Source organism: Rhea pennata, chromosome 5, assembly GCF_028389875.1.
Source record: "Rhea pennata isolate bPtePen1 chromosome 5, bPtePen1.pri, whole genome shotgun sequence".
NCBI classification, from domain to species: domain Eukaryota; kingdom Metazoa; phylum Chordata; class Aves; order Rheiformes; family Rheidae; genus Rhea; species Rhea pennata.
The window spans coordinates 44,903,913-44,930,637 of record NC_084667.1 but is presented as its reverse complement, the minus strand read 5'-3'; the positions used below and the strand labels follow the sequence as shown (position 1 = coordinate 44,930,637).

General features: G+C 48.6%; 2 protein-coding genes across 4 annotated transcripts in view; both read right to left on the bottom strand.

The window, feature by feature from the left end:
* KDM2A (lysine demethylase 2A) overlaps nucleotides 1-22,643 on the bottom strand; it is a 56,294-nt gene extending 33,651 nt beyond the window's left edge. For 2 of the 3 annotated variants that reach the window (XM_062576315.1, XM_062576317.1), the window contains exons 1-3: nucleotides 22,608-22,643; nucleotides 22,196-22,223; nucleotides 20,537-20,641 (exon numbers count right to left, since the gene is read on the bottom strand). In XM_062576315.1, the coding sequence (XP_062432299.1) occupies nucleotides 20,537-20,641; nucleotides 22,196-22,223; nucleotides 22,608-22,627 (153 nt within the window). In that variant the 5' untranslated portion in view covers nucleotides 22,628-22,643. The other variant, XM_062576316.1, reaches the window with a different exon arrangement.
* Nucleotides 22,644-24,132: 1,489 nt separating this feature from the next.
* Nucleotides 24,133-26,458, bottom strand: RHOD (ras homolog family member D). Its single transcript, XM_062577680.1, has 5 exons — nucleotides 26,309-26,458; nucleotides 25,500-25,587; nucleotides 25,003-25,112; nucleotides 24,484-24,618; nucleotides 24,133-24,365 (listed from the first exon to the last, which is right to left on the bottom strand). The coding sequence occupies exons 1-5, from the start codon at nucleotides 26,456-26,458 to the stop codon at nucleotides 24,198-24,200; spliced, it is 651 nt and encodes a 216-aa protein (XP_062433664.1). The 3' UTR covers nucleotides 24,133-24,197.
* Between the last annotated feature and the right edge of the window lie 267 nt (nucleotides 26,459-26,725).

Below are 26,725 nucleotides of genomic sequence, written 5' to 3'. Positions count from 1 at the left end.
CCACAGCTCCCTCTGTAATGCTGAAATTCATGGTTGCCAATGATGTGACCAAGATACACTCTGCATCACAGTCTCTGCAAGACATCCTGCCACAGTACATTTCCCACTGTCTAGAGCAGAGCCAGGCATCCGGCATTCCTAATGCCTTATTTTGAACACCCTCAATATCTCATTTCTTCCCTACTTAAGGGTCTTCTGAAAAAGACCCAAAACGTCCTTCTGGGAGAGAGCATGCATCTCTGACATCTCTCCCTACAGAAACGAGCCTCAAACCTCCTCCTGCAGTTCAGTACCACTTCATATCTAACCTGAAGACCATACTTTACTCATCTTTGCCTTCTCTGCCCAGCCAGGACTCAGAAATGAAGTGGCAGGGGTGAAATATGGCTTGCTCTGTCCCTGTGAGGTCCCACAGAAGGCACAAGTCCATACAGGCTTGAGAGAAGGAAGATTTCATTTTGCTCTGCCAAACCCAATCTGGTCCTGCCTGCTCCTCTGCAGTGTCAACACTGTTGCCCTTGATCACTTTCCTCCTTTTAACTCACCTCGCCTGTCTGCTTCTTCAGCCCATCACACACTACAAAGATTGAATCAAAACCAAACTCATGATATCTTTCAATGAGTCATAGCCTGCTATTAGCCATCCATCAGCCTGATCACTACATTGCTCCACTTTTGCTCTCTTTTTAGCCTTGTCTATTCAGATAGCACTGGGAAGAGAGAAAGGATTTCCTAATGCTGATGCAATACTTTAAAGATGCCTCTTTAACCAGTTAGTTAAAAGGGTAAGGGTGTGAGGAAGCACTGGATTCAAGAAAAGTGCCCCCCCCAATACCTCAACTTGCCAGTAAGGTCCACGTTTAACTTTACACTTTCAAGAAGACTGATCAATTTACAAATAGTTTCCTTCCCATCAACAGAGAAGCCTACCTCTTCCTGCTGTTAACACCTCATTAACTTTGCTTAGCTCTCCAAAAACTCCCAGGAACGTGAACACAATAGCAGCACAGCCACCTTATCTGCAAGGCATGAACAACAGGCCACTCCTGAATGGGGTATGCATTGGGGACATTTTCAAAAGCTCTCTGACTAAATATCCCAAAACAAGTCTGTCTGAATGGTCCCCAGATTATTAAACAATGCAGAAAATGCTCATGTGTTTGAAATCTTCTCTTAAGCCACTTATTAAACAGGGATAGTAAAGAGGAACACTTTCTTTCACTGAAGATTGTTAACAATACAATGAAATAAAACTCACTTTATCCATGGGCTTTTTCAGATACATGCACATATATTTCTAACTATGCCTAAAAAATGACAAATGGAGGTGCCAGTAGCGGAAATCAGGCTACGTTTTCCTGTGGAACACTGAATTTCGCACATTTAGGGCCAAACTGCACACACTAATTCACTGAGAAGACTACTTACCATGAAGAGTACCCACTCATCACAGCTCTTGGGTGTTGGGGCCATGCCTACTACCATTTACAGCACAAACCGAGTGGCTGAAACTCCCAAATCTTCCGTGACTCACAATCTTTAAATCAAGACTTGCCTTTTCCAGGAGATGCACCAGACATTTAAGTTAAAGGTGGTACTGGGAGAACAGTACTTGACTATGTTATAATGGAGGATCAGAACATCTCATAAGGCACTTTTCATTAAAAAAAAAAATCGCCAAATTAGTTAGCACTTTGTTGTGTTCAGCTTTAAACCGTCAGCACAGTGCAGCAGAGAAGAGGCCTGCTCTGTTCAGGATTTAGAGATATAGCTGTACAAGAAACAGCCCTATGCTCAGATTTGGCTGATAAGCCCCAGCACGGTAAGATCTATTTCAAAGTTCTCTCTTTCAGTCAGGTACACATCCCGGCAGATCCACCCGCCCTTGTTGGTCAAGGCTTCTAGAAGCAGTGCCCTGACACACTGTGCTTCTCCTGAACAGTAAAGAACTAACTTCCTATGAGGGGCCAGGCCAGATTTCTAACTACCTGAGGAGCTAGTCAGTCTCTGGCAGTCTCTATCTGAAAGGCAACCCTCTCCCCACAGCTAAGCCTTGCATCTCACCTCTGTGCTGGTGGTCCAAAATCTGGCAGTCCAGAACAACTGCTTGGCAGGGATGGGGCTGGTAGACCCTGGCACCGCTGCACTGTAAGATGACCATGGTAGGGAAGGAGGGAGTAGGTACTCCTGCCATTTAACAGAAGACCTAGCTGAGGTGTCTTGGACTCCCTGTAAGTATGTATTTATATACATATGTATAGGGCAACCAGAGCTGTGCTGGCTCCACCTTTTGTCGGGGGAGGAACCTAAACAACCAACCTCTACATATCTCAGCTCCTGTTAACCCTTTGACAGCTTGTTAAATGCTGAGGGAAGCAAACAGCAGCTCAAAAGCCTGCTGGGAAGCACTAATCTCCAGGAGCCAAACACAATAAGGTGCTTTGTAAGCACTCACCCTTCTCCTGCACTGTTAATCAGCTCAGCTCCTGCTGGAGGAAGCACTTCTCTTTGCTGCATTCACCCAAACCAAGGAGAGAAAGCCCCTGACAAAACAGGCTTAGAAGTTTGCCAGCCAGGTTGCAAATGCAGGGCTTCCATGGAAGGCCAGAAAGCTAGTCACAAGTCTATGGATGCTAACCACCTGCAGCATCTCCACCTGAACTGCCGCCCAGAGCTCAGACCTGAAGGCACATTTTTCACTTGCTGACAACCTGTGGATCTGGAGACTTCAAAGCAACACTCCCAAAGCTAACATGAGAAGCCAGCCCAGCTGATTCCCTCCACATACATCCAGATATCCTTTATCACCTCAGCAGCCAACATCAATGGTTCTATTTGCTGGACAATTGCAGTTTGCATCCACAGGCCACAATGACTTCTGCTCTTAAGAGATGTGCAAAGGTGTGGAAGGCTTCAGTCAAAGTGGCAAACATGCCATGGAAATTTAATTTGGAGCTTTCCCTTTTATCTTTTTTTCACTTTCAGAGAAAGAGGCAGAGGTAACCATGTTTCCTTTGGCTCATTTGGATGATTAGCTGCATAAGCCCTGCCTAGCCTGAAACATGCCTGACAGCAATCACAGCTTAGGGTTTCAGGCATCAGCTGCCTGTTGCAGTTCCTACTAAGACAGTTTTGACAGCTCTTACATCTGCAAGAACAACTGCTAGAGACTTCCAAAATTATTTTGTCAGGTATCTTATTCCTGATGTGTCTTAGCAAAGAAAGTCCAGGACATGCCAAATCCAGGCTTCTTCCATGACTAGCTTTTCACTTAACTGTGTTCCTATGCAATCCTGGAAACATGGCCTACAACTACAGGTCCCAGCATGCAGTTCTTTGTCACTAAGCTAATTAAAGCCTGCACACAAGAGGGAAGGAATGCTGGGCCCTGCAGTCTGTAGTCTCATCTGCTTTGGGAACAGGTGGTTAGTGGCAAACCGCAGGGCTGGACTGTAGCCTGTGTTCTGACCAGCTCCTTTACTCCAGACACTTGCTTTTAGTTAGCAGGCTTGGGGAAAAGCTGCTCTACCAGTTTTTCTGGGGTAGCCATTTTTGGTGTAAAAACCTCAAGAGATTTTAAAAAAGTCTAGTATGCCAAATGCTGACAAGAAGAGGCTAGAGTCCAAGCTAGGGTCCAAGCTAGTCCCTTTATAATCTATATTTGGTTCACAGGCTGGACACAAGAATTTCAAGGCTCCTAGTTAAGCTGCACAACAGTGACTACTAAATTGGGCTCAACCACAGGCATGTTGCATTTGACCATGAACCTCTCACCTCAACAAATCTAGGCTGAAACGCAGTCACAAGTGTGAAGACTGGCTGCAACCTAGTTTGTAACAGACATATGTCACAGCAAACAGCAGTTTAGGCCAGCTGACAGCTTTTGCTCAAGGACACCAGAAGTCTGAAAAAGTAGGTAGTACTAAAGTACAGCATGAAAGCACCATATAACCAACACACTGGGAAAAGCCCCTCCTCTGCTGTTACCTTGTAGAGACCTTGATGGCTGGCTGATGGGTTTCTTTAACATAGGACATGAAGGTGGAAAGTTAGATTGTGTTACCTGGTTTGCTCCTGAACACTCTTCTATAGCTCCTGCCGGGCTAGGAAAAACAGGACAGTACATGGAATTTTTCTGTGGTTTAAGCCCAGCTCCTTCCGGAGCAGACAGTTACAGTCATGCTAGACTACATGCCAGACCAAGCATTGTCCGTCTTTCTGCGAACAGTATCAAGCCAGCACAGACTCTAGACTGTGCACTGAAAGCAATGTGACTGCATGGCCAGGCCTGAACCAGATCCCATTTTTCCCCTTGGAAGATGCTGTATGAATGCTGGCAGTACAGTCCCAGCAAGGGAGTAGTGCCCTTGGAACTGAAAGGTTCAGGCTGAGCTGGGGGTACACTAGCTGAGAGCTCCCTTCTCCATCTGGCCATCTCCTCCCTGCATCCAGTCACTCTGCTCCTGCCTGCATGGTGTTAGCTCCTAGAGGGAGTGCTCCAAATGCTGGAAGAGCTGTAGCTTGTTAAAACGGGACAAGACTAAGCCAGCAGAAAATAGTTGCAAATGATCCCAGTCTTAAGACAACTCAGAGATTGCCAGGGGGAACAGACTAGAAGAATAAGGAACCCTCCTCTTTTCTGGAGCAGGTAGCCACCAGATCAGGTCTGTCAAAGAGCTGTGTCCTTTGCCTAGTTCCCTATGGGAACAGGGACCAACTATACTAGTGCACGTGTGCCTCTATTGATTTTATTTGTGCAAAATAAAATCATGTCTTTAACCAAATAAACTCCTCGGTGTTTAGATCAGGCTGAAAAGTTGAGATTTACCTAATTTGAAAAATTCAACTATAAGTTTGCTTTGTGTTGGTTAATCTGAGCACTAACTCCATGGCCAAGGACAGATCTCATTCCTCACCCTATGCAGTTCACTCAGGGAATGTACAGTGAATAACCTGATCATTCACTAAGAGACATTTGGGTACTTTATGACTAGGGAAGAAATAGGACATGTTTCAGAGGATGCTATTCCACCAGCTCAGCCTGCTGTGGATTCACATTACATGAAGCAGCAGCATACAAGCTTAACTTTAGTCCAACTTGATCTGTACTGTGGATATGGACTTGTACTATGGATCTGTAGTGTGTGGTATCAGGGAACTATTCTGACTCTTTTCCCAATCTCATTTGCTGCACAACCTCCAAGGCAAGCAAAATATAGTCACACCACTGAGATAAAAAAAGTCAAAAGAGGAAAAGGGCAGAAATACCTTAAACCAGAATCACTTTGCAACTAGAATCCACAGCTGCAACACACTGAAAGGGAATCATCTCTTCCAGCAGAGAAAATTCTGAAGTCTAACTCTGATGTTGTCACCAATACAGCATCAGCCACGAGCCTGCCCCCACCCCTCCCCCCCAAAAAAAAAGAAAGAAAAATCTCTGTCAGATTGCACCTTTGCTTGTTCCTGTGCTTTCCTCCTAATTTGCACAATATATAGGAGAAAAGGATCCCAGTCATGGCTGAGTATCCAAAAGCACTGCCACAGTACAAGTAATTCTCATGAGTTATACAATGCCTCTCATACTTGGCTGAGGCCACAGCACTTTCATGTCATTGTTGTCTTGGGAGGGTAGGGAAAAAACAACATTTCAGTGTGCACAGGGTAGACAGGAGGGAGGAAAGGCTTCTGCAGTTCCAAGTATGTGTGTTTTGGGAAACATAATATCCGCTAGACCTCAGACAACTCTGTAGCCACATGTTCCCCTCCTGAAGTCTGCAGGTTCCCATAGTACAGTTAGACAAGCTCTGATGCCCCAGAAACCACAAATCAGGTCTCCATAGCAGGAGAGACCTTGCCAGCATACAGTCCTCGGGCTTCTGCAGTGATGCTCTGAGACCCCCATCTACTCTGATGTTCTTTAATCCTCACTTGGCATACAAGAAATTGCTACCAGCTTAAATAATTGGCTATCAGTGGTATCAGGCAAGAGACACACTCAAAGCCATGACAGGCCAATGTCACTCTCACCTTTCCACTAGTACATATTTTGTAAAACTTGCACAAATCCTTCCCTCAGCACAGAAAATCTCTCCCCAGAAGGAGCCAGCTACCTCTGTACCACAGTCCACTTTGGTGCAGAGTCAAGAGAGACTGGATCTGGACTGAGTACCCCCCCCCAGCAGCTTGCTATAGCCCTCCTAAGCCCTCTCTCTGCTTCCTATTGCAACACCATCCAGGTGGGCCTCACCTGAGTACACTAGCATATTACAACCCTGAGCTCTTAAGCTAAGGCTACTCCTTCTCTCTGGAGGTGGCTCCACTACTGATTTTTTTTCCCCCTTTCAGTGTCAATTGTCAATTCAGCCAGGGATGCACAACTTTAAAAATTGCTAGAGTTCTCCTAATCGCTGAAACCAAATCTCACTGTCCTTTCCCTTTCACTTTTACAGAGGACCAGCCTTTCTGAACTTTCCAACCTTCCACAGTGAATTGTCAGCTTATACCAACATATCTCATGTCAGACCTAAGGCAAATAGGAAAGGAGGGAGATCAAAGACCTCCAAAACTGCCACCCACAAGAAACCCCAATGGTACAGACAAAGCTCAGCCCCATGAAGAAAGGGGTAAGAGCATATCACTGTAGGACAACCTTGGTGGTCGGCATTAAGCAGGAATAACCACTGTTCTTTCAGCTTTGTGATCTGCATAAGGATTGTGGCATTTTTCATCCCAATGAAATATCAGCAAATAAAGAGCTAACAAGCAGCCCCAAACTATTCTCACTGTACCAAGGAGGATCAAAATAAAGGCAGTTTTTTCATCCTCCCAACACCAGAGAGTCAGCAACTCTCATCTGAGACAGCTGTCCTTCACCATTTGTTTCTGGCCCTCTTGAGTACCTTCAGTTAATTTAAGAAATAGAAAGCATGAATATTAACCCTGCAGACAGCTCTGCTACTATCCTTTCTATGCCGATCCTTTCATTTACATCGACTTCTCCTAGGGATCCTGATTTCTCAGCATCTCCATGTGTCAGCCTCAAGGAGGTCTTGGCCCACCATACCACAGCTCCTTCCATTTCAGGAGACCAGACAGCCCCTCATCCTCCCTCATCCTGCGCCTCTTTCCCTTTCCATGTTGCACTTCCTAAGTAGCTTGCCTGGTTTCAAACGTCTAATAAGCCTCCCTTATTCCTTTGGAGGAAAGATGTCAAGATGAAGAAGGTAGGCATTTCATTCTTGTTTCTAAATTCCTTCCTTCCAAACTCTTCTCTCTGCAGGTATTATATCTATTACCTGGCTCACAATGCATGTGTAGAGCAGTGTATTTCATCAGCTAATCTCATACATTCACAGCTGGATGCCTCCTAGACATCCCTCCTTTGGTGGGTTTACTCTGCTGAAATGGATCCAATTGGTAATACACTAACAAGCCCAATTCTCCTCAGTCTACACATTTATCTTTTTCTCAAATGCTTTTATAGCAAATACAACTTTGGCGCTTGTTTAGATTTAAGCCCAGACTTCCAAGGTCTATACAAACATGTTTCTAGGTACTTCAAGCTTCAGTGAATACTTGTGGCAAAAGGCAGTATCTAGAACTCAAACCCTGACGTACTCTCTGGTGACAGTCACCAGATATTAACAATCACCCCCAAAAGGCCATGTGAGCTCTGTTACCTCAGTGCAAAAGGATTCTGTTCCTCTGGGAAAGAACAAGGCAGAAGCACGGACGAGCACAGAAAAAGCAAGGCCATGGCCAGACAGACTCAGGGCAGCGCAGATGCCAATGCCTAGGCTCCAAGATCTGCTCCATAACCAGCATATTCCTTGTGTTTCTCTGTGATAGCAGAGAGGCTACATGCTTCCTGCTTTAGGCTTGTGCTCAGTCATGGAGTCTAGTCGGAGGCCTGTGGCTAGCGGAGTTCCCCAGGGCTCAGTACTAGGTCCCATCCTGTTCAACTTATTCATCAATGACCTGGACAAAGGGACAAAGTGCCTGAAGGGACAGAGTGCTGGGCCTGTTTAGCCTGGAGAAGAGAAGACTGAGGGGGGATCTTATCAGCGTCCAAGTACCTGAAGGGAGGGTGTCAAGGGGATGGGGACAAACTCTTTTCAGTAGTGCCACACGACAGGACTAGAGGCAACGGGCACAAACTGAACCACAGGAAGTTCCACCTAAACATGAGGAGGAATTTCTTCACTGTGAGAGTGACAGAGCACTGGCACAGGTTGCCCAGAGAGGTGGTGGAGTCTCCTTCTCTGGAGATCTTCAAGGGCAGCCTGGACGCCACCCTGTGTAACATGCTCTAGGTGATCCTGCTGAGCAGGGGAGTTGGACTAGATGATCTCCAGAGGTCCCTTCCAACCTTACCGATTCTGAAATTTTAGCAACACTGCATGCCCTTACCAAAGATGACTATCTGGACAAGACAGCCATATGAAACTAACTCTTTTGCCGCCTGGTTTCACAAGAGGATCCCAAGAACTAATCCAGCAGGTTTGACCCACATTTGACACCTCAATCACCTCCAGATATTTTTCAAGACCTGAAGAATACAACTGGCATATCCTAGTCTGCACAGTCCCTGGACAAAGACACACTCCAAATACCAGGTTCAGGGGTGAACAGGAATCTAGGCAGAACCTGGAGCCTTTCCAGAGTTTACAGCTCCAGGAGGGGTTCCTATGACGAGCAGGGATTGTAGGCTTTCGAAACAAGCAGGGAGAGCAGATTGCTTTGCACTTTTGGGTTATAAAATTGGACATACACAAAGAACAACTAGGGAATTCAAGCAAGGTTGAGACAGGTGGGAAGGCAGCACCAATAGGCCAAGAACAATGCCAGCAGCTACTGCTAAACCATACACTGACCAGCCACAACAGTTAAACCATGAGATGGAGTGAATTCATTAGCTCAGATATCAAATGGGCAGCTCTGGCAACAGTTTCAATAAAGAAACCCTGCTTCTAGTAAGGGATATGGCTTCTTACTCCAGTCACCTGCAACATATTTCACAAGCAGCCACTTTCCCAAATAGTTTTTTGGACACTACTAACCCTCAGACTGTCAATTCCCACCATCAGCAATTGCGCCTTGGTGTCTGGACAAACCCTGCCTGGATTCTTTAAAACCTTGAGGAACCTCAAGAAGGATCATAAAGTCTTCCACACTGCAAAGCATGGAACTGAAAAAATAATCCCCAATTTGTGTTAAAAACCACTATTTGATGTTCAGCCTCGTATTTCTCAACTAAATTGAGCAAATTCATTTAATTTCCTTGGACTTTTGGTTTGGAAGGGGTGGGAGACATAAGTTGCTGTGTAGAGCTGTTCTCCTGCCAGGGTTTCCCCAGTATATCTGCTACACATTCAGGCAGATGAGCGCTATCAACCCCATTATCCCTTTTTGCTTTGTGTAAGAAGGCAGTAGAACAACCTAAAAACTGAACAAAGACCAAACTTCTCCAAAAAGGGAAGCTTAAGTGTTGCATGCACTTCTCCAATTTCCTCCAGATTCAGGCTGCATGTTCTTGCAGTAGGACTTTAAAATGCAAAACCCTATACTTCTCTCCTCCCACAGGAAATGTTTTGCACCGATTCTCAGAAAGACCAACCAGGCACCTGTAGCACCAACAGTGCTTTACGGTTCAGACCTGGGCAACACTAGGTGTGCTGGAAACAGCACTTCCATTCCTTGATCTGAGGAACAGTGTTCTATGCAAACCAGAAGAATCGCCACTCTTCAGACAACTGACTTCAGGCAAGAGCCCAAGTTTGTTCTCTAGGCTCCCTCTGCTGAGGGCAGAGGGAGCGCAACACCTCCAGAGAAGGATTCATCCTGGTTTTGAAATACAGCTCAAAGAGCAGCTGACCTGATCCAAAAGCCAATCTCACTCAGCCAAAAGGGGCACTTCTCTTCTGCCCTCATCTTCCCTAGGACCATCTGCAGCTGTAAGGCCTCACCTCTCCCTTCCTTGCTCTGGTTCTGGCACACATTGGTGAGTCACTTTAGCTTGTTACCCCAGCAAGAATTAGTCTTGTGAAAGAGAACGGACAGTTTTCTTCCAGGCTGGTGAGCCTAAATAAATCACTGGGAAGAGAGAGCAGAGCCAGCACAAAGGAGGGAAACAGAACTGCCTACATTCAGGGACAAGGTGCAGCTGATTTAACTGTAGATCAGCTTGCATAACTTCACACCTTGCTCAGACAAAGTACCTCTCCACAACATGGTCAGAGTTTAGATGACTAGCTCAAGTTTCTCAGTAAGGAAGAACTGATCCTCTAAAACTTCCTACTGTTCCAGTCCAGCTGTGTTGAAATCCATAGCATTATGCTGCTGCAATTCTGTCCCATCACACAAACTGAACAAGGCCAAACCATAGGAGTACTTGGACAGCAACAGCACAGGAAGCATTTGCACTGCATTCCAGCTAAGCTGATCCTGTCTTTTAAAGATGCTAGTAAATGGCTGTCTGAACTACAGGCTAAAGGGCCTACAATGCTTATGAAGAAGAAAAACAGTGCACCCTAAAGGTGCACTTGTTGCCAGCTCTCTGATTTCCATTTCCAGCTGCTGCTCTTTGCTCCTAAGATCATAGTTCATGGGAGCCAAGGGCACATAGGAGAGCAAGAGGGAGGCAGAGTACCACAGGACTGTAACAGTGCAGGCCAGCCTTTCTATGGCAGACTTCTCTGCTCCTCCTCTTTCTGATCCTTCCTCTCCCATCAGCTTCCCTTTCTCTCCTCAAGTCCCACAGCACTGCCTCTATCTTCTTAGCACCATCACATTGGAAGTTAAGGCAAGGTAAGAGCGAACATCAAAAAGGTTCATCTCCTCTCCATGTCTCACTTGCAGCAAGAATGTGCCTCACCACCTGGGATCTGCTTCTCTAGATAAGAATTCCTGCCAAGTAACTTCCTGATCCTTCTCCCAGTGCCTCTTATCAAGGAACTCCTCTTCTTCCAGACTCTCCCAGGAGTGGCTAAGACATGACAATGTGATTCTGCAGTCAGTTCCCAACCCTGAGGACTGGCACTAACAAATCACAGACTACAATTGCACCCAGCTTCAAGTCTCTTCTTTGCCAAAAAAAGGTGCATGTGTGGGGCTTTTTTTTTTTTTTTTTTAAATAGTCTTGCTTTTGTATACAGTGTGATAGCATCACCTCACCGTGGATAACTGTTCTAGTTAACAGCAATAAAAAGCTTCTTGTGCCTTTCCATCCTCCTCCCCTCAACAGCTTGCTCACACACATCTCAGATTTGCATCCTTCCTGGCATCCAACCTGTATGGAAGCACTCTAGAGAGCACACCTTTCCTTTGAACTGCTGCTGCACAAGGGTAAATCCACCTAACTTTTCTTACTACTCCACAAATCCAGGGCAGATCAGATACCCAAAATCTCCTTCAACTTCTTTAAGTTTCTGGAATTTCCTCAGGGATTCAGAGTCCCTGGACAGCCAGCTCACACTGTTTACCACCAGTATTGTTTCTACAGCAACAGTGACACAGATGCACAGACAAGGCCCTGTAGCACCAGAGGGGAGAGAAATCCAGTCAAATGGATTCATCTCCTCTTCCCCATGACTGATTCAGAGGCTACGTTTTGTCCCCAGTTTTATCTGAATCACCTCATGCGCAGCCACAAGACAACAAGCAACTCCTGTGAACAGCTATTCACCTTTGTCACCTGGTTCACAGGGAACGAGCTGTCACACACAAAACTTACAGTTCATCCTACCCCTTCAGGTCTCTCCAGACCTGTGTAAGCAGAGCTCCTTCAACATCAGTAACCCACACTCATTCAAGCTCATTCTCATTATGGCATCCTGGACCCTGTTGTTTCCTCATCAGACCAGGAGTGACAGCAACGGGAGAATCCATGTGTTCTCCAAGTGAAAGTTAGCCACTGTGGTCCAACTGTTTGCATGTAGCTATCTCAAGCTAGATCTAGGTTGCATGGCAAAGAGCACTTCCTTACTGCCTGAGATGCAACAGAAAGAGGGCAGATCATTTGTTCCTAGAGCTGCTACTTGTCAGCACTGAAGGGACCCAAGGGGTATCTGAGTTAGCAAGAGAGCAGGAAGAACACGGTCCTTCTCCTTGGCCCTCAAAATCAGATGTCATTAGTGTACCCCCCTAAGGAAGGTCTGCAGCTACCTGAAACTGGACAGCATCAGCACAAGTAGTTGAGATGACAGAGAGACAGGGAAGAAGAACAAAGTGCCTTATGGCACCCAAGAGGCTAACACCCTGCCCTCCAGAAAAAGATTCAAGCCTGGATTAGCATGAGTACTCAGAGTTCAGACTGTGCTTTAGCTAGACTGAGGCACCAGTTAATCATGATACTGGTCTCAGATTTGTTATTGACAGGCTTTTTGATGAAACATTTGTACAATTACAGATGATTGTTTAGCTGAAGCTAAGAAAGTATGTCCTATTTCCCACAGAGGCACAAGCTTATCTACTCTTCCTCCTTTCCTCCCAGCCAATCACTCTCTGTGTGAGTTTGTCTGTCCCCCTCTCCCCCCCACCTCAATACCTAACCTGATCAAGATCCCAACAAGGTACCAAGTTCTCCAAGCTGACTAGGAACATTTCCAGTTCTGGGAAAGGTACTCCCCACCCTTCTCATCTCCCAGTGCTTTTGACAGCTAGTGTCTTTGATACCAAATTACAGGCTCTGTCGTTCAGCCGCAGGCTTTGTTGCTCCACTATGCTCTTTTGCTTTTCCCAAGACCACTAGACAAGATCCCTATCTGTTCTCATCTCCCTCCCAAACAGGGCCACAAACAGGCAGAATATTCAATGAAGTAACTCTGCTCAGCTATGATTATTCCTGTTCTTTAAACACACAGGTACATATTTTGGTGCAGCAGCTGTCCCCTGTAACTCCTGGCACAGGACCACAGTACAAGTGCACTGTCCACTGTCACAGCCAGGCAATGAAGCTCAGCAACTGCCATATCAGCGTGATATGCCATGTTTCTTCTTACCCTTTACCTCTTCTACTTGCCCAGAGATGACCAGGTCTAGTCATCCCAGGTTTTAACGTTTTCAATCCAAATAAAACCAGACCAGGCACTATGTAAGAAAGCCTGTGAACTAAGAAGTTCTGGCAACAACTGGCAGCAAAATAGGCTTTCCAGAGTTTAAGTTACATGTTCAAACCTAACTTGTCATTTCTTTCTCTAGAATTAGCAAAGCCCTTCTGTCACCAACAGCACTAGGCAGCTCACCCTGAAGGCAGGTAATTGCTTTCCTTCATACATTTTCACAGAGGATGGAGTTGGCACACCAACTTATTTCTCCACCTTCTGAGCATATCACCACTGCCTCCACTTCTCTCAGAAAACCACCTAAGGAATTGCAGACTCTTGCCTGGGTGGCTCTTGACGTAATTATCCAACAATAAAGGGGCAGCAGGGGTAAGGGGAACAGATCTCCTAACTTGTTAGTGCCACCTCCAGCTGGGATAACTCCATAAAAACCTATGCCTGCTCATTAACAAGAGACATTGATGAAACATGAAATTTTGTTTAATAACTCACAAGTAACTGCAAATGCTCCTGAGCTGTCTAGTTGATAGCTCAGCCAGCATTGCAGCTTCCAAGTCACACTATCCCACGCCAGGCTTGGGATAGTGAGAAATCAGCAAAGATATTTACCTCCTGCATTCTTTTCCACTGATAAGAAACATCATCCAGTCCATTCTGGGGGATGTATTCTCTCTGGGACCAGAACAGTGTCACATCTTCTGAGATCCATATGCTCACAGAGATTTATAAAGCTCTCCAAGAATAACCTGTAGCAGCTGCTAGCTTCCACCAAAGAGCAAACCTTCCTCTTCCCAGCCTCTACAGCTGCCTGAGTCAAATCTGACCAGAGTCCTAAATTATTTAGAGATCAATTATCACACTTGGGTTATTTGGAAGGACTCATTTGTAGTGTCTCCAGTTTGAGGCAAAGAACAGTGGGAGAGATTAATTACCCTACTCACACAGGTCCTGTCTAGACTAAGAAATTGAGGTGTGTCCAGCAGATGAGGTTATGGCTCCAGATGAGCAACATTTGGCCAGACAGGGTTTCATTTTGAGCTTTCTGGTAGACAAATTCTTAGTCCTTTCAGGCAACATGAAGAGGCCCTGCTTGACAGAGTAAGTAATTACCAGCATCAACTTTCAAGAGTGTGCGTGTGGCACAACTACTTAAATTCTCACCCTAGTCCTTGTGGCTCCTCCCATGCTTTGGTACCTCTAGCTGCCTACACTGGGATTTCCATCCCAGCACATCCATACAAGTCCGGAGACACTGGAGCCAGCCCTGGAAAAACCTCATCTAGCAAGATTGGCTTCTGAAGGCCAGTAAAGATGACAAGCACTAGACAGAGCAAAGGATTACTACTTGCTAGTAGTCAGTGTTAGGAGAAGCACAAACAAGCTTGGCTGAACACAAAAGGGAAGCGTTACTCCTTTGCATCCCACAGTTGGGAAAGTATGAATTATTCAAAGATAGAGCAAGGTCAGCTGCATGATCAATATAGGGGAGGGCAGGCAGTCTGCATCCTCCTCATCCCATCTTTCCAGGTATGGGCAGCACCCTACCAGTCTGCTGCCTCCTGACCTTCCCTGCACAGCTTTGATGCTTCTTCCCTTGGTCTTGTGAGGATAAGGGCTGAAATTTTGTCATGTTTCTGTCATGTGAATGCCAATATGCATGAGCCTTCCTGGCTCATAGATTGTCTCCTGCCACTTGACAGGACTGCTCATTACCCTATCCTGCAGGAAAGTTTAGCATTGCTGATATAGATGACTTGGAAACCACAAAACTGAAGCTCCTGTGACTCTAGGCACTGGTCAGAACTAGTCTTACTACCCTTCAAGCATGGGCAGTACACATCTGAGCATGTTTGTAGCACCACATACCACATACACACTGCTGCAAGAGAAGCCTTCTCCTCCACACTCCTAAAGTCTCATCCATCAGCTGATGACTCCACATACCATAAAGCTCATTTGAACTCTTGCCTGGGGAATAGCATGGACACCAACTTGTAGGGGCAGGTTTGCTTACCCTGCTGTTTACAGAAAAGGCCTCAGTTTTTGGCTGGTGGGGACAGGCCTCCTCTCAAATTTCACATAAGGATTTGATCAGAGGGTAGGGCAGGCCAGTGCAAACACTGGACATGGACTGCCCTAAGGAAAGGGAGAGGCAGCATTTCTCTCTATATCTCAGGCCCCCCCCCAATACTCCTGAGCATCCAAAGCCTTTATGTGGGTGAATCTAATCCTGAAAAGACCTGTTTCCCTTTTTTTTTTCAGAGGTGGTGGTGGTGGGGAGAACCTCCCAAATAACAGGGGCACCACTGTGTCCTGCTCACAGATGGTCACTATGCCTGCACACCCTAACACCTCAGCAGAGGAGATGTGCCTGAGACAGAGACCGCATGCTCATGAGGCAGTTCATTCCCATGGCCCCACTGGAGGCTATGGCTCCACCATCATCAGATCTCTGTAGCAGGAAAGCCAGTTTAAGATGTTCTTACCTGACCCTGCCTCCCCATCTCCATCTGCCACCTCTTCACTCTTGTTAGGTTTGCTGGTGGGGCAGCTCTTCCACTAATCCAGCACAGAAAACAATTTGGACTAGACGTCCCCCTGACGGCTTTCATCTGGTGCACAATCCACAACCCTCTGGAAGCAGCACCCATCTCAGGGGCATCAGTTCCTGAGGCAACTAGAGGGAGGGAACCTCTTTAACCAGCTCTGCCACACAGGCAATCCTAAACTGGAACCACACCCTAAAATAAAGCCTGCTGACTTGACAGCAGAGAGACCAGGACCTGTAGGTTTTCTCCTTAAGATAATTACACTCACCCACTATACTTCCCCCCACCAAGCCATTCTGAAGTGATCCAGCACTGCTGCCCTTCATTCCTTGCCCTGAGCATTGTCATTGAAAGTTTATGGCACCACTTCAGTGATGAGCTAATCCCAGCCCTTGATTCATGGAATTTGCTATTCTAAATTCACAATATAGGCCTCACAGAATTAGCCTCTGGAGAAGGCAGAAGGGGAGATTTCTTGACACTTCCAATACCCAACACACCCATCATTTGTAGAAACCAAGTCAGCCCTGCATCTACGTTAAGGGCACTGGTTGTCATCAAACAGCCTGTAGTTCAAAGAAGGGATTTTTTTGCTTGTGCTCCTTGGGAGTCTGCCCCCCTGCCCCATTAGATGTTCCCACTGATATGAGACATACCAAAGCCAAAAGCAGCAGTTTCCCCTATCATCCTGAAATCCACTGGCCAGAACCAACATTCCTGCACTACCAACAGTCTCTCAGAGAGCCTTTATGACTATACTACTTGCTTATCTAGGGAAACAGGAGGGTTGGTCTGAGCAGACAGAAAACAAAACAACCCAACAGAGCCTCACCAATGGAAAGAGATTCCCAATTTGGCAGTACTCTAATGTGGCTCTAAAACACACACACATTGGATACTAAATTAGAGGGCAGCAATGTGTTTAGCTGGAGGGTCATTGATCTGGAGATAGAGAGCCAGCCTCAAGAACTCGCTTGCAGAAGAACAGAAGTGCCAGTACAATAACAGACATACACACACTGAGAAATTGCTCCTCAGCTTCATGAATTCACATAGTTCTGTATGGGTAAATAGGCTTCATGTGGGGTGATCACTGAAGTAAGTGAGAAATCCTTCCTTGGTGGAGCATCACACAGTCAGTCAACGCTGTTACCAGAAGGCATGCACACCTCAACTCAAAGGAGCCATGCACATCTTTAGAAAAAATGTTAGGTCAAACCACCTCCCCAACAGCCACTTCTAGAAATGTACTGGTGAGTCTACCTAACAGCTCCCAAACACCACCAGGAGATTCCTTCCCTGCTCCCCCTCTTGTGACTGTCAGCCAAGCCTCAGAATAAAATAGAGAATTTCAGATCCTTGATTGAGAGCTTATAAATGTGCATCCACTGCTTATAAAGCCAGCACTTCAAAATAATCTCTGAAGTTTTGCAGTAACATATACACAGGCTTAGTAGAAGACTACCCCAACAGCGTTTGATATCAGAGTTCCATCCTCCATTACTCACAGAGCAGGAAAACACAGCTCACCTTTATGTGGAGAACAGAGAAATCCCATTGCTGTGCACACTCTCCCCTGTTTAAGCAGCATTGTCCATAGGCTGTTTTCCCCTACCCACAATGGCCTCCTAGAATTTGCTAGCGCACAGTTCCTCCCCACCCCCCCCACTGAATTGCTTCAGATGGAAGCAAGACACCCTTACTGGCAATAACATTGTGTCCAGATGAACTCAGTCAGACCTTTATCACCTCAGGAGTCATGGATGTATGGTCTGAACTGAGAAGCATGCAGTTAGAGCACTGCAACTCATCTAACGCAAATATTATTATACTGTAGAGAATCATAAAATCACAGAATCATAGAATCAGTAAGGTTGGAAGGGACCTCTGGAGATCACCTAGTCCAACTCCCCTGCTCAGCAGGGTCACCTAGAGCATGTTACACAGGGTGGCGTCCAGGCGGCCCTTGAAAATCTCCAGAGAAGGAGACTCCACCACCTCTCTGGGCAACCTGTGCCAGTGCTCTGTCACTCTCACAGTGAAGACATTCCCCCTCATGTTCAGGCGGAACTTCCTGTCCTTTGATTTCTGCCCATTGCCTCTTGTTCTGTCACATGGGACAACTGAAAAGAGTTTGTCCCCGTCCCCTTGACACCCTCCCTTCAGGTACTTGTACACATTGATAAGATCCCCCCTCTAAGTCTTCTCTTCCCCAGGTTAAACAGGCCCAGCTCTCACAGCCTTTCCTTGCAGGGCAGGTGCTCCAGCCCTCTGATCATCTTTGCAGCCCTATGGAGCTACTGGAGAGAGTCCACTGTAGAGAGGTGTGAACTGGCAGAGAATGCTTGCAGAAGTGCAATTACATCCAAAGCAGTCATGAACCAATGCAAAGTAATAGTATTGCTCAGGACACAAAAAAAGGCTTGAGACTTTCTCTACATCCTGACTAGTTTTAAGGCCAGGATTACACACCAAGACAACTCTGCTAGTATATTTTTTTTAATATATATTTTCTTTTGCTAATGGGCCTACCCTGATGCCCAGTTATGCACAAGTGAAAGTCGGCAGAATCATTTGCTGCACTACCAATTCCCTGTTCCCCAACCCTAAAAGCTTTAATGTAGTCATATTAAAATAATCTCCCAAGAGCAATGCACCTGTGGAAGTAGGATATTCAAATAAATCATAATCAGATCATTTTACCTTCCTGGTTAATTCACCTAAGATACCTTGTTCTGCAAGGGCTGGAAACACTAAAGGAACAGCTCACTAAACCTCAGTGAGATGAACTGTTGAGAGTATGCATTAAAAAAAAACAAACAAAAAAAAAAACAAAAAACACTTTAATGGTCTATCAACAAAGGAGCTCCACTGACACAGTGAGACAGGTTAACACGTTGGCAGTTCCTAGGAAGAGTGAAGCAGAAGGCATGAACTAAGCCTTACATACCACACAAGGGTCATCTGTCCTCCTCTGGGCTTTGGGCCAGCAGGGACACAACAATGTACACAATGCAAAAGAAGCCTAGATGAGCTGCATCCTCTGCTTGCTACCTGTGCACATTTCCAAGCCCTGTAGGCACACAGCTCATCAATGCATAGCCATTTATCCAGCTTAGCATATTGTCTGGAGTTCAGGCCACCTATGCTAGGATAGCAACTCCTTCTGCTAATTTTTATTTATGAGATTACAAGCATTTTTAAACTACTAAGTGTCCTGGTGAATAGCCCCATTCAACTGCACAGCCTTGTCTCTGTCCAGACATTCTGACTTACTTCAGCAGGTCTGCAGCATAGCCAAAGTTGTAGTTTAACTAAAACTTGAGGTTGGCATTGCCTCCAACAGAAATTACCTTGACACCCCACCTGCTGGCTATAGAAACAGCTAGTTTCCAGTTAAATCAGCACCTTGAACTGTATGCTGCACAGTTGCAAGAACAAGTGCATCAGGATGAGTGAGGAGGTGGGACCACCGCTTCCAGCAGCATTGCCAAATTAAAGTATCTACCAAAGCATTTGGGAAAAAACAGGCTGTCTTGAAGGATCCACAGAGAGTCTTTTCATCTCTCTCTCAAAAAAGAAAAAAAAAAGAAAGAAAAGAAAAAGAAAAGATGAAGAGCCATTTCAAATTAGAGTTACTTCATTTTCCTGAAGCAGACTAAGAAGCCTGACTATCATCCAACATGACAACTCTATTCGTAAAATGTAAATATGCAATAAATATGGAGAAGCACCAGAAAAAGGAGCACACCTTCAGTAAACCAGGTTTTTAGACCAATCACAAGCTATGCAATATCCTCTCCTCCACAGGAACTACTGCTTAACAACCATTTTACTCTCACTAGAATATTTCCATTCCTAGGCCATCTACAAGGTGCATGCTGGCTACAACTCCTCTGTACCTTTTCTATGGCAAGGCACAGAGTAGCAACAGAAGAGCAACAAAAACTGTTCACTTTCTAGGGCAAAACTTACTGCAGAGTATCACACTGCCTCTCACCAAATGATTTCAGAGCATTAGAAGATAAAAGATTTAACTATTACAGACAGTAGCTTGAAAGTGAGTGTATATACACCACAGTGACTTGGATGAACCCAATCACAAGCTCGACTATCACAGTGCTGGCCCCTAGCCTTCTCAGACAGTTTAAAACTTCCTCAAAACAAAGAGGAATTTACTTGAAGAAAACATACTAGCTTCCATTCCTTCCCCAGTGGGAACACAGTCCTGCTCATAATCACCATAAGTATCATCTCCGACACTCAGAGCAGCTGCTCCAAAACTTTACACAATTGTGACCCAACCTAAGGAACTGGTGGCTTTGTGCACAAACATCAAACAAGTCCAGTTCCCGACAGAGCCTCATTAGGATCCTACTTTTGGAACAGCTTCCTCCAAAAGAAAATATCAGGAGAAGATACATGCACATGTGCACCAACACAAGTAAAATTTGAGCTTTAAGCTGAAGCTGATTTTCTCAGATTTCACAGCATGCTAAAATCAAGTCCAGACCAACATAAGGCACATGCACTGAGTATATCAGCTTCTCTGCTTGTTACAAACACACAGAGAAGACCTGCTGTGCAAGAAGCAACACCGACACTCATTTCACATTTCTATCCAGCATCTTCCCAATATATCTTATTCAGGCTCAGCCCCCAACCTTTCCCTTTTCGAGTTCAGCAGCCTTGTGCTGGGCTGGTGACCTCCATACATGCAAACTTTGTTAAATGAACTGGACCCATCAACCATCTAACACACGCCAGCTAAGCTAGTATTTCTGGGCAGGCTGTAACTACCCATCTGAATGATTTTTTTTAAGGTTGTTAAACCTGTTGCTAGCAAAAGCCCCCCCTCCTTTTTTTCCCTCCAATTAAAACAGCATTAAGAACAGAATTTGATTGCTAACAGCCAATACTGACCAGTCTTTGGCTGTAACGGATCCTTTCTTCCTCAGGCTCCATCTCCGACTCCTCTGAAGAGAGTGAGAAGGACACTCCAGGGCTGCTGTCTTCCTCCTCTTCCTCCTTCGAAATCAGAGGGAAATAGTGAAGTAGAGCACACAGACACAACACTCCTACAACCCTGATGTTTTTTCACTCAGTTTGTGAGTGATTCCACACCTCTGCAGTGTGCTAGACCAAAGGAAAAGAGTGGATGAGCCCACCTCAACTTTAACACTCCTAACTTTAGGCATGATCCAGGGCAAATGACTTTACCAGCTGTTTTGTAACACAAAATGAGCTGTAAGTCTCAGATCAGGAAAAGGTCTCCACTCTGCACTACTACTAGCACAAGCGGCAGTTAAGTCGGTCCACACGGGGCATATGAACCATGCAAACTGTATCTGCTGTTAAATATTTGATGGCAGTGGGGTAGCAGTCTGGCTTTCCTAGAGTACAAGATTATACATTATAGAACCAAGTTGTCTAAACGACAAGATTGCTTTTCTCTGGATTTCCTGTACTGCAGTATTCAGAAGGAGTAGCTATACACATACAGAATGGTTCCCATGTACCATGAGGACATACAGGGTCTCTCCTACATGCAGTGTTTCAGCGTGGTTGCAGGTGGAGAATTCCTGTTTGGAGAGGACCTAAGTGCTCAGATTTTGCAATAAGCCACCTTGTGACACCACCGCACTAACATGGGGAAAACCTTCCAAGGTGTCCCATATATTTTTTCTTTTAAGGGAACAGAAAAAAAAAACCCTAAAGCCTAGATACGTTGCAACTCCTAATCCCCATGACCATGCCTACACCAGGCTTTCAGGGAAGGAATGTGCCACCCTGTGTAGCATTACAGAACCGCTACTGCGGCGCAGAGAGAACTTATTTTACCCTGAACTCTTCCCTGCTCCTCCAAGTACAGTTTGACAGCACAGAGGTTCACATCCAACTAACATTTCCCCCCACTCATGCTAGCAGTAACAGTGAGGACCTGGCTTTGTGGTTCAGCTAACAGAGTTTCATTACACTGATTGAACTGTTTGTAAACACCCGGACAACCAGAGCGCAACACAACCGCTCAAGACAACCAGCTCGTGACACATGGCCAATCTCACCTGCCGGCTCGGCTCATCCCCGCCCTCCCCCACGGCCGGAGGCTAGCCCCAAAGCCGACCTCGCCCCCAAGGCCCTCCCTCCCACCGCCTCCCCTCCCCGCCCGCTCCACCCCCAAGGGCAGGGGTGCAGCTGCTGAGTCCGGGCGAGAAGCGGGGCAGAACAAAGCGGCAGCCAGGGCTCGGGATGTCACTGCCCAGGTAGCTGTCACCCGGCACCGCGGAGCCCGCCCCGTCCTGCCGCCGCAGGAGGGCGGCGCGGGCCGGCCCGACCCCGCCGCCACCTGGCTCCGCGGCCCGCCCTCCGGGGGAGCCCCGGGCAGCGGAGGCGACCCGCCTGCTCCCTCCCTGCCGTCTCGCCAACCCCCCAGGGGCGGCAGCCAGCTCCTGCCGCCGCCGCCGCGCCGGGCTGGGTAGCGCCTCGCGACCCCTCTCGGGGGACTCACGGAAACTTGCGGGGGAGGGGGGGCGGGCCAAGCACAGAGACCCCCGCCGCCGCCCCCCGGAGAGAGAAGCTCACCAGGTCTCTCCTGCGCCTTTGTCCTCTTCTAGCGCCGAGCCGGGGGAAGAAACAGAAGAAACGGAGGAGGAACCCCCAAGTCAAGCAGCGATCGCGCCCCGGCCCCGGGCCCTGGCCCGGGCCGGCCTCGCCACCTCCCGCGCCCCCGCCGCCGCCGCCCCCCGCAGCCCACGGCGCGACAGGCAGCAGCGTGCGGGCGCTGACAGCGCTGCCGGCCGCCCCGCGCCGCTGCCCCGCGGGCCCCGATCTCCGGCCCGGCGGCGCGTCCCGCCTCCGCCGTGCCCCCCGCTGCCGGGCGCCCCGCCGCTGGGCCGCCGCTGCCGCCACGCGCCGCCGCCTCGCCGCCCGCCCTCCCGCCCGCCCGCTACAGGCTCCGCCGCCCCCCCGGCCGGGACACCGTTCCTCTCCTCACACAGGAGCCGCCGCCGCCATTTTGAACCCGTCAGAGTCTCACATACACACTGACTCGGCCGCCGCACTGCGCCTGCGCCCCCCGCAACCTCCCCTGACCCCCCCCGCCTCCCCCGGGCCGCGCATCGCGCATGCGCAGACGCCCTTCCCGACGCCAGATACGGCGCGGGCGCGCGCGCGTAGCACGCACTTCGGCGAGCCCCGCCCGCCGGAGCGGGAACGAGCGCGCATGCACCCGGCCGAGCACACGCCCAAGGGACGCGGCGGGCCACGCCCCCGCTCTAGCCCCGCCCCCGCGAGACGCGCACGCGTGTGGCGGAGGGCCACGGGCTTGTCGGGAGGGGCGTGGGGGAGTGTATAGAGAGACGCACCTCTATACCCGTATGGAGACCTGTGGACCTGTAGAGCCGTGCTTACGCCGGCGTGCGCGTGAGTGCGCCCACAGACTCACCTCTATACAGACCTCTATACATATATAGAGACATATAGGCAAATGTATGCACACATATATGTGTATATACACACCTGTATGCATATCTGTACATGTGGAAACCTAAACACACACACACACACACATACATATATGCACACTTGCATATCTCTAAAGCCACTTAAATGTATATATGTATATATGCGTGTATAGATACACTTCTGTATCTGTGTACCTGGATATACATACATGCATACACGTCATGATACACATAGACTCACATATAAACAAGTTTATGTATATATGCACACCAACACACATGCACTCATGCATACATGTTTAGAGATCTATACTCATGCACATACATAGGCACATATATATATATATACACACATATACATACATTTTTGAATGTGCACAGACACACTTATATACATAAACATTCATATGCATATGCATGCTGTAGACACAGACGACACATGCATGCATTTGTCTACAACCCTATACATGCATGGATATGCACACTTACATGCAGATGAACAGATACACATACATTCTCACCTGTATACATGCATACCCATATGTATACACACATACACATGTGCCTATACACTCACGCAAGGCACTACCCCATCTTGGATGTGCGGGTGTTGGGGGTCTGCACTGACCAGCATGGGGAGCCCCAAGTTCCCTGACATGCACTGAGCTGGAGTAGTTCTCAGCTGCCTGGTGGGATGGTGGCAGGAACATGCTGTGGGGATGTCACCATCACTGTGCCTACATGAGAGTGCAGTGACCATGCCACACAGGTGGGTTATGTGCTTTAATAGCAGTGTCATGCTGGAGCTGTGTAGTGAACCCCAGGCCCCCTGTTAGCCGACTGGTGGTGCTCAGGGTGCAGCAGAAAGGGAGCCATCCCCCTCAGCAAATCAATCCTCCACAGCCAGATCTGTGGGGGCAGCATGGCACCCAGTCGTCTGGGCTCTCCTGACAGAACAGCTTCCTAGCCCCCTGTGCCGGGCTCATGCTGTGCAGACCCCAGAACAGTGCCACCAAAGGGCATGAGGTGAGCAGCTCTGGGCACTCTGAGTACGGTGCCAGCCAGGAGAGATGATGCTTCAAAAGAAGCAGGTGGGATCCCGCTGGGGGTGCCAGGGGAGATCAGCAGAGCATGCAGCCCCGCTTGGGTCGCCTTCGGCGCTGGGTCCTCCGTGTGGCACTGAGTGCAGCACTGCAAGCTGCCACAAAGATGGCTGAGATGTTCTCCTGGTACTTGGCTGAGCACTCAAAGTAGGACACTGCATGGACCAGCTGGGCCATGGCCTCCCCCTGCATGGGGAAGAGGGGGCTGTGAGACACCTGCCAGCCTGGCCACCCCCCTTGGAAGACCCCCAGCTCCCTGCAGGGTGCCCCATGAGGGATCCTCTGTGTGGGGCCAGGGACTCACCTGCTGGTAGGTGACGGGCTCCAGGCGGTCTTCGTGGAGCCTGCGTAGCATGGCCTGGTCCTTCCGCAGGTCAGTCTTGCAGCCCACCAACACCATGGGGATGCCCTTGCAGAAGTGGTTCACCTCTGGGTACCACTGCATGGGATGGGAGAGGGGAAGCGGGATGTGGCTGGCATGACACCATGGAGAGGGGATGTAGGTCACCCCAGGCCTAGGCAGTGGGGCAGTGGGAAGGGTGCCGCGTTCATGGAATCATGGAAGGGTTGAGGTCAGAAGGGACGTCTGGAGATTGGCTAGTCAAACCCCTCCGCTCTCAAGCAGGATGAGATAGATCAGGTTGCCCAGAACCCTTTGCAGATGGGTTTTGAACATCTCCAAAGATGGAAACTGCACAACCTCTCTGGGCAACCTGTTCCAGGGCTCTGTCACTCTCGCAGTAAAGAAGCTTTTCCCCATGTTCCACCTTCCCCAGGGAGGACAAGTGGAGCAGGAGCCAATCCCCCCCAGTGGTGGCGCTACCTTTGTTAGGATGTTGTCATAGCTGCTGGGGTTGGTAACATCAAAGCACATGAGGATAACATTGGCATCCGAGTAAGACAATGGGCGAAGCCTGTCATAGTCTTCCTGTCCTGCCAGGCAGAGCAGCACACCATTAAATACTGGTTCTCTATGGGGCTGGGTCCCCATCCCAACCTGACGTAATGGTCCACCCCAGCTTGGGGACCATGTCCTATTCCTCCAGCTTGGAAGGGGGAGCTGGAGATGGACAGGGCAACTCTGTTGTCCCCTAGTCCACATAATGACATCCTTTTGGGGAGGGGAGGCTGGCTGGCTGTGGGTCAAAGCCCCGATCTCTTGTGGATCTGTGCAAGGGGAGACTGAGCTCCTACAATATGCAGATCCACATGCATGTGACACCTCCAAACCCCACGAGTGGCATGCAGCTGGGAGACCATCTGGTGCCCCTAATGGGTGTGACTGCCTGCCACCTTCCTTCCTATCCCTTCCTGTCCCACCTGCTGTGTCCCAGAGGTGGATCTTCATGGGCTTGCTGCCAACCTGGAAGGAGGCCGTGTACTTCTCGAACACTGTGGGGATGTAGATCTGCCGGGAGATGGGTGAGTGTGAGAAGGTCCCAGGTAGCCAGAGAGCTGGGGTGCCTGAAAGGTGTCTCCAGAGAGGTGCTGGGCTGCTCCTGTGCCTCCAGGACAGACACCCTGTGCTGGCCCCAGGGCATTGAAGAGCACAAACAGCCTTTGACCTTGGGCAAACACTGGGCACCACCCTTTGGAACCCACTGCCTGGCCGTGGTGGGTGCTCACCTGGCTGATGGCAGCCCTACAGTAGGAGCCCTATGAAACCCAAATCAACCTTGAACATAGCCATTGTTGGCCCAAGGTGTCCCCAAGTCAGATGCAAGGATTCTCTACCTCCCCACGTCCTTCTGCTCTTCCTTGGGCTGCAAACAGCTCAATTTCCAGCTGGAGCCGGATGGCTCCATAGCTATGACTGGTTCCCTTGGCCTCCCCCGTTAACCCTCTCCGTCCACTCCTCAGAAGAGCTGTTCTCCACACCCAGCAAGTCTTTTGGGTGGAGAAAGGTGCTGTGGGAGGGCTAAGGCTTGGGGGCTGCACTGGGACATGGTGATCCCCACCTTGGGGACTTTGCCTCACAAGGGATCTGGCAGGGAGGCAGAGAGTCCTGTAGGGGCCCAAAGGAGCAGAGGGTCTCTCAGGGTTGGACAGGGGCTGAGATGTCCCGGGAGCAGATTGCAGGGGCATCCCCAGCCCTGCAGCTGTATGGGGACAGCCGGAGGGGACCTTACCTTGGGGAAGTCCCCTCTGGCGACAACCATGAGCAATGATGTCTTCCCGCAGCCCCCGTCCCCAACAATAACAGCTTTGATCTCTATCTCCTTGGTCTTGGCTGGGGGGGCCTGGGCCGAACTGTGCCCCTCAGGTGCCTGCTGCATCATGGGGGCACCTGGTGAGGGGGTCCTGCTGCTCTCATGGGAGCATCCTGGCACGAGGCGGGCATCCATCCCAGCCCACCCAGCTGCTTCTGGCCCCACAGCCTCTGCCTGGGCTTGCTGAGAGATTGCTGCCTCGGGGACATAGGGCAGTGGGAGGCACCTGCTTCCACCTGCTGCCCTGCGCAGTGGTGCAGGGTGTGGCCCCACCCATAGGTGTTCCACCTACCCACCCCACCCTGTACTGCACTGCTTTACTGGGAGCCACTGCCA

Excerpts from the sequence above, each read along its gene's own strand:
- RHOD (XM_062577680.1), bottom strand. The coding sequence starts at position 26,458 with ATGATGCAGCAGGCACCTGAGGGGCACAGTTCGGCCCAGGCCCCCCCA. Across the intron at positions 24,619-25,002 it reads ATGACAACATCCTAACAAAG|TGGTACCCAGAGGTGAACCA; the intron begins GTAGCGCCACCA and ends CATCCCATGCAG. Across the intron at positions 24,366-24,483 it reads AGCCCGTCACCTACCAGCAG|GGGGAGGCCATGGCCCAGCT; the intron begins GTGAGTCCCTGG and ends TTCCCCATGCAG.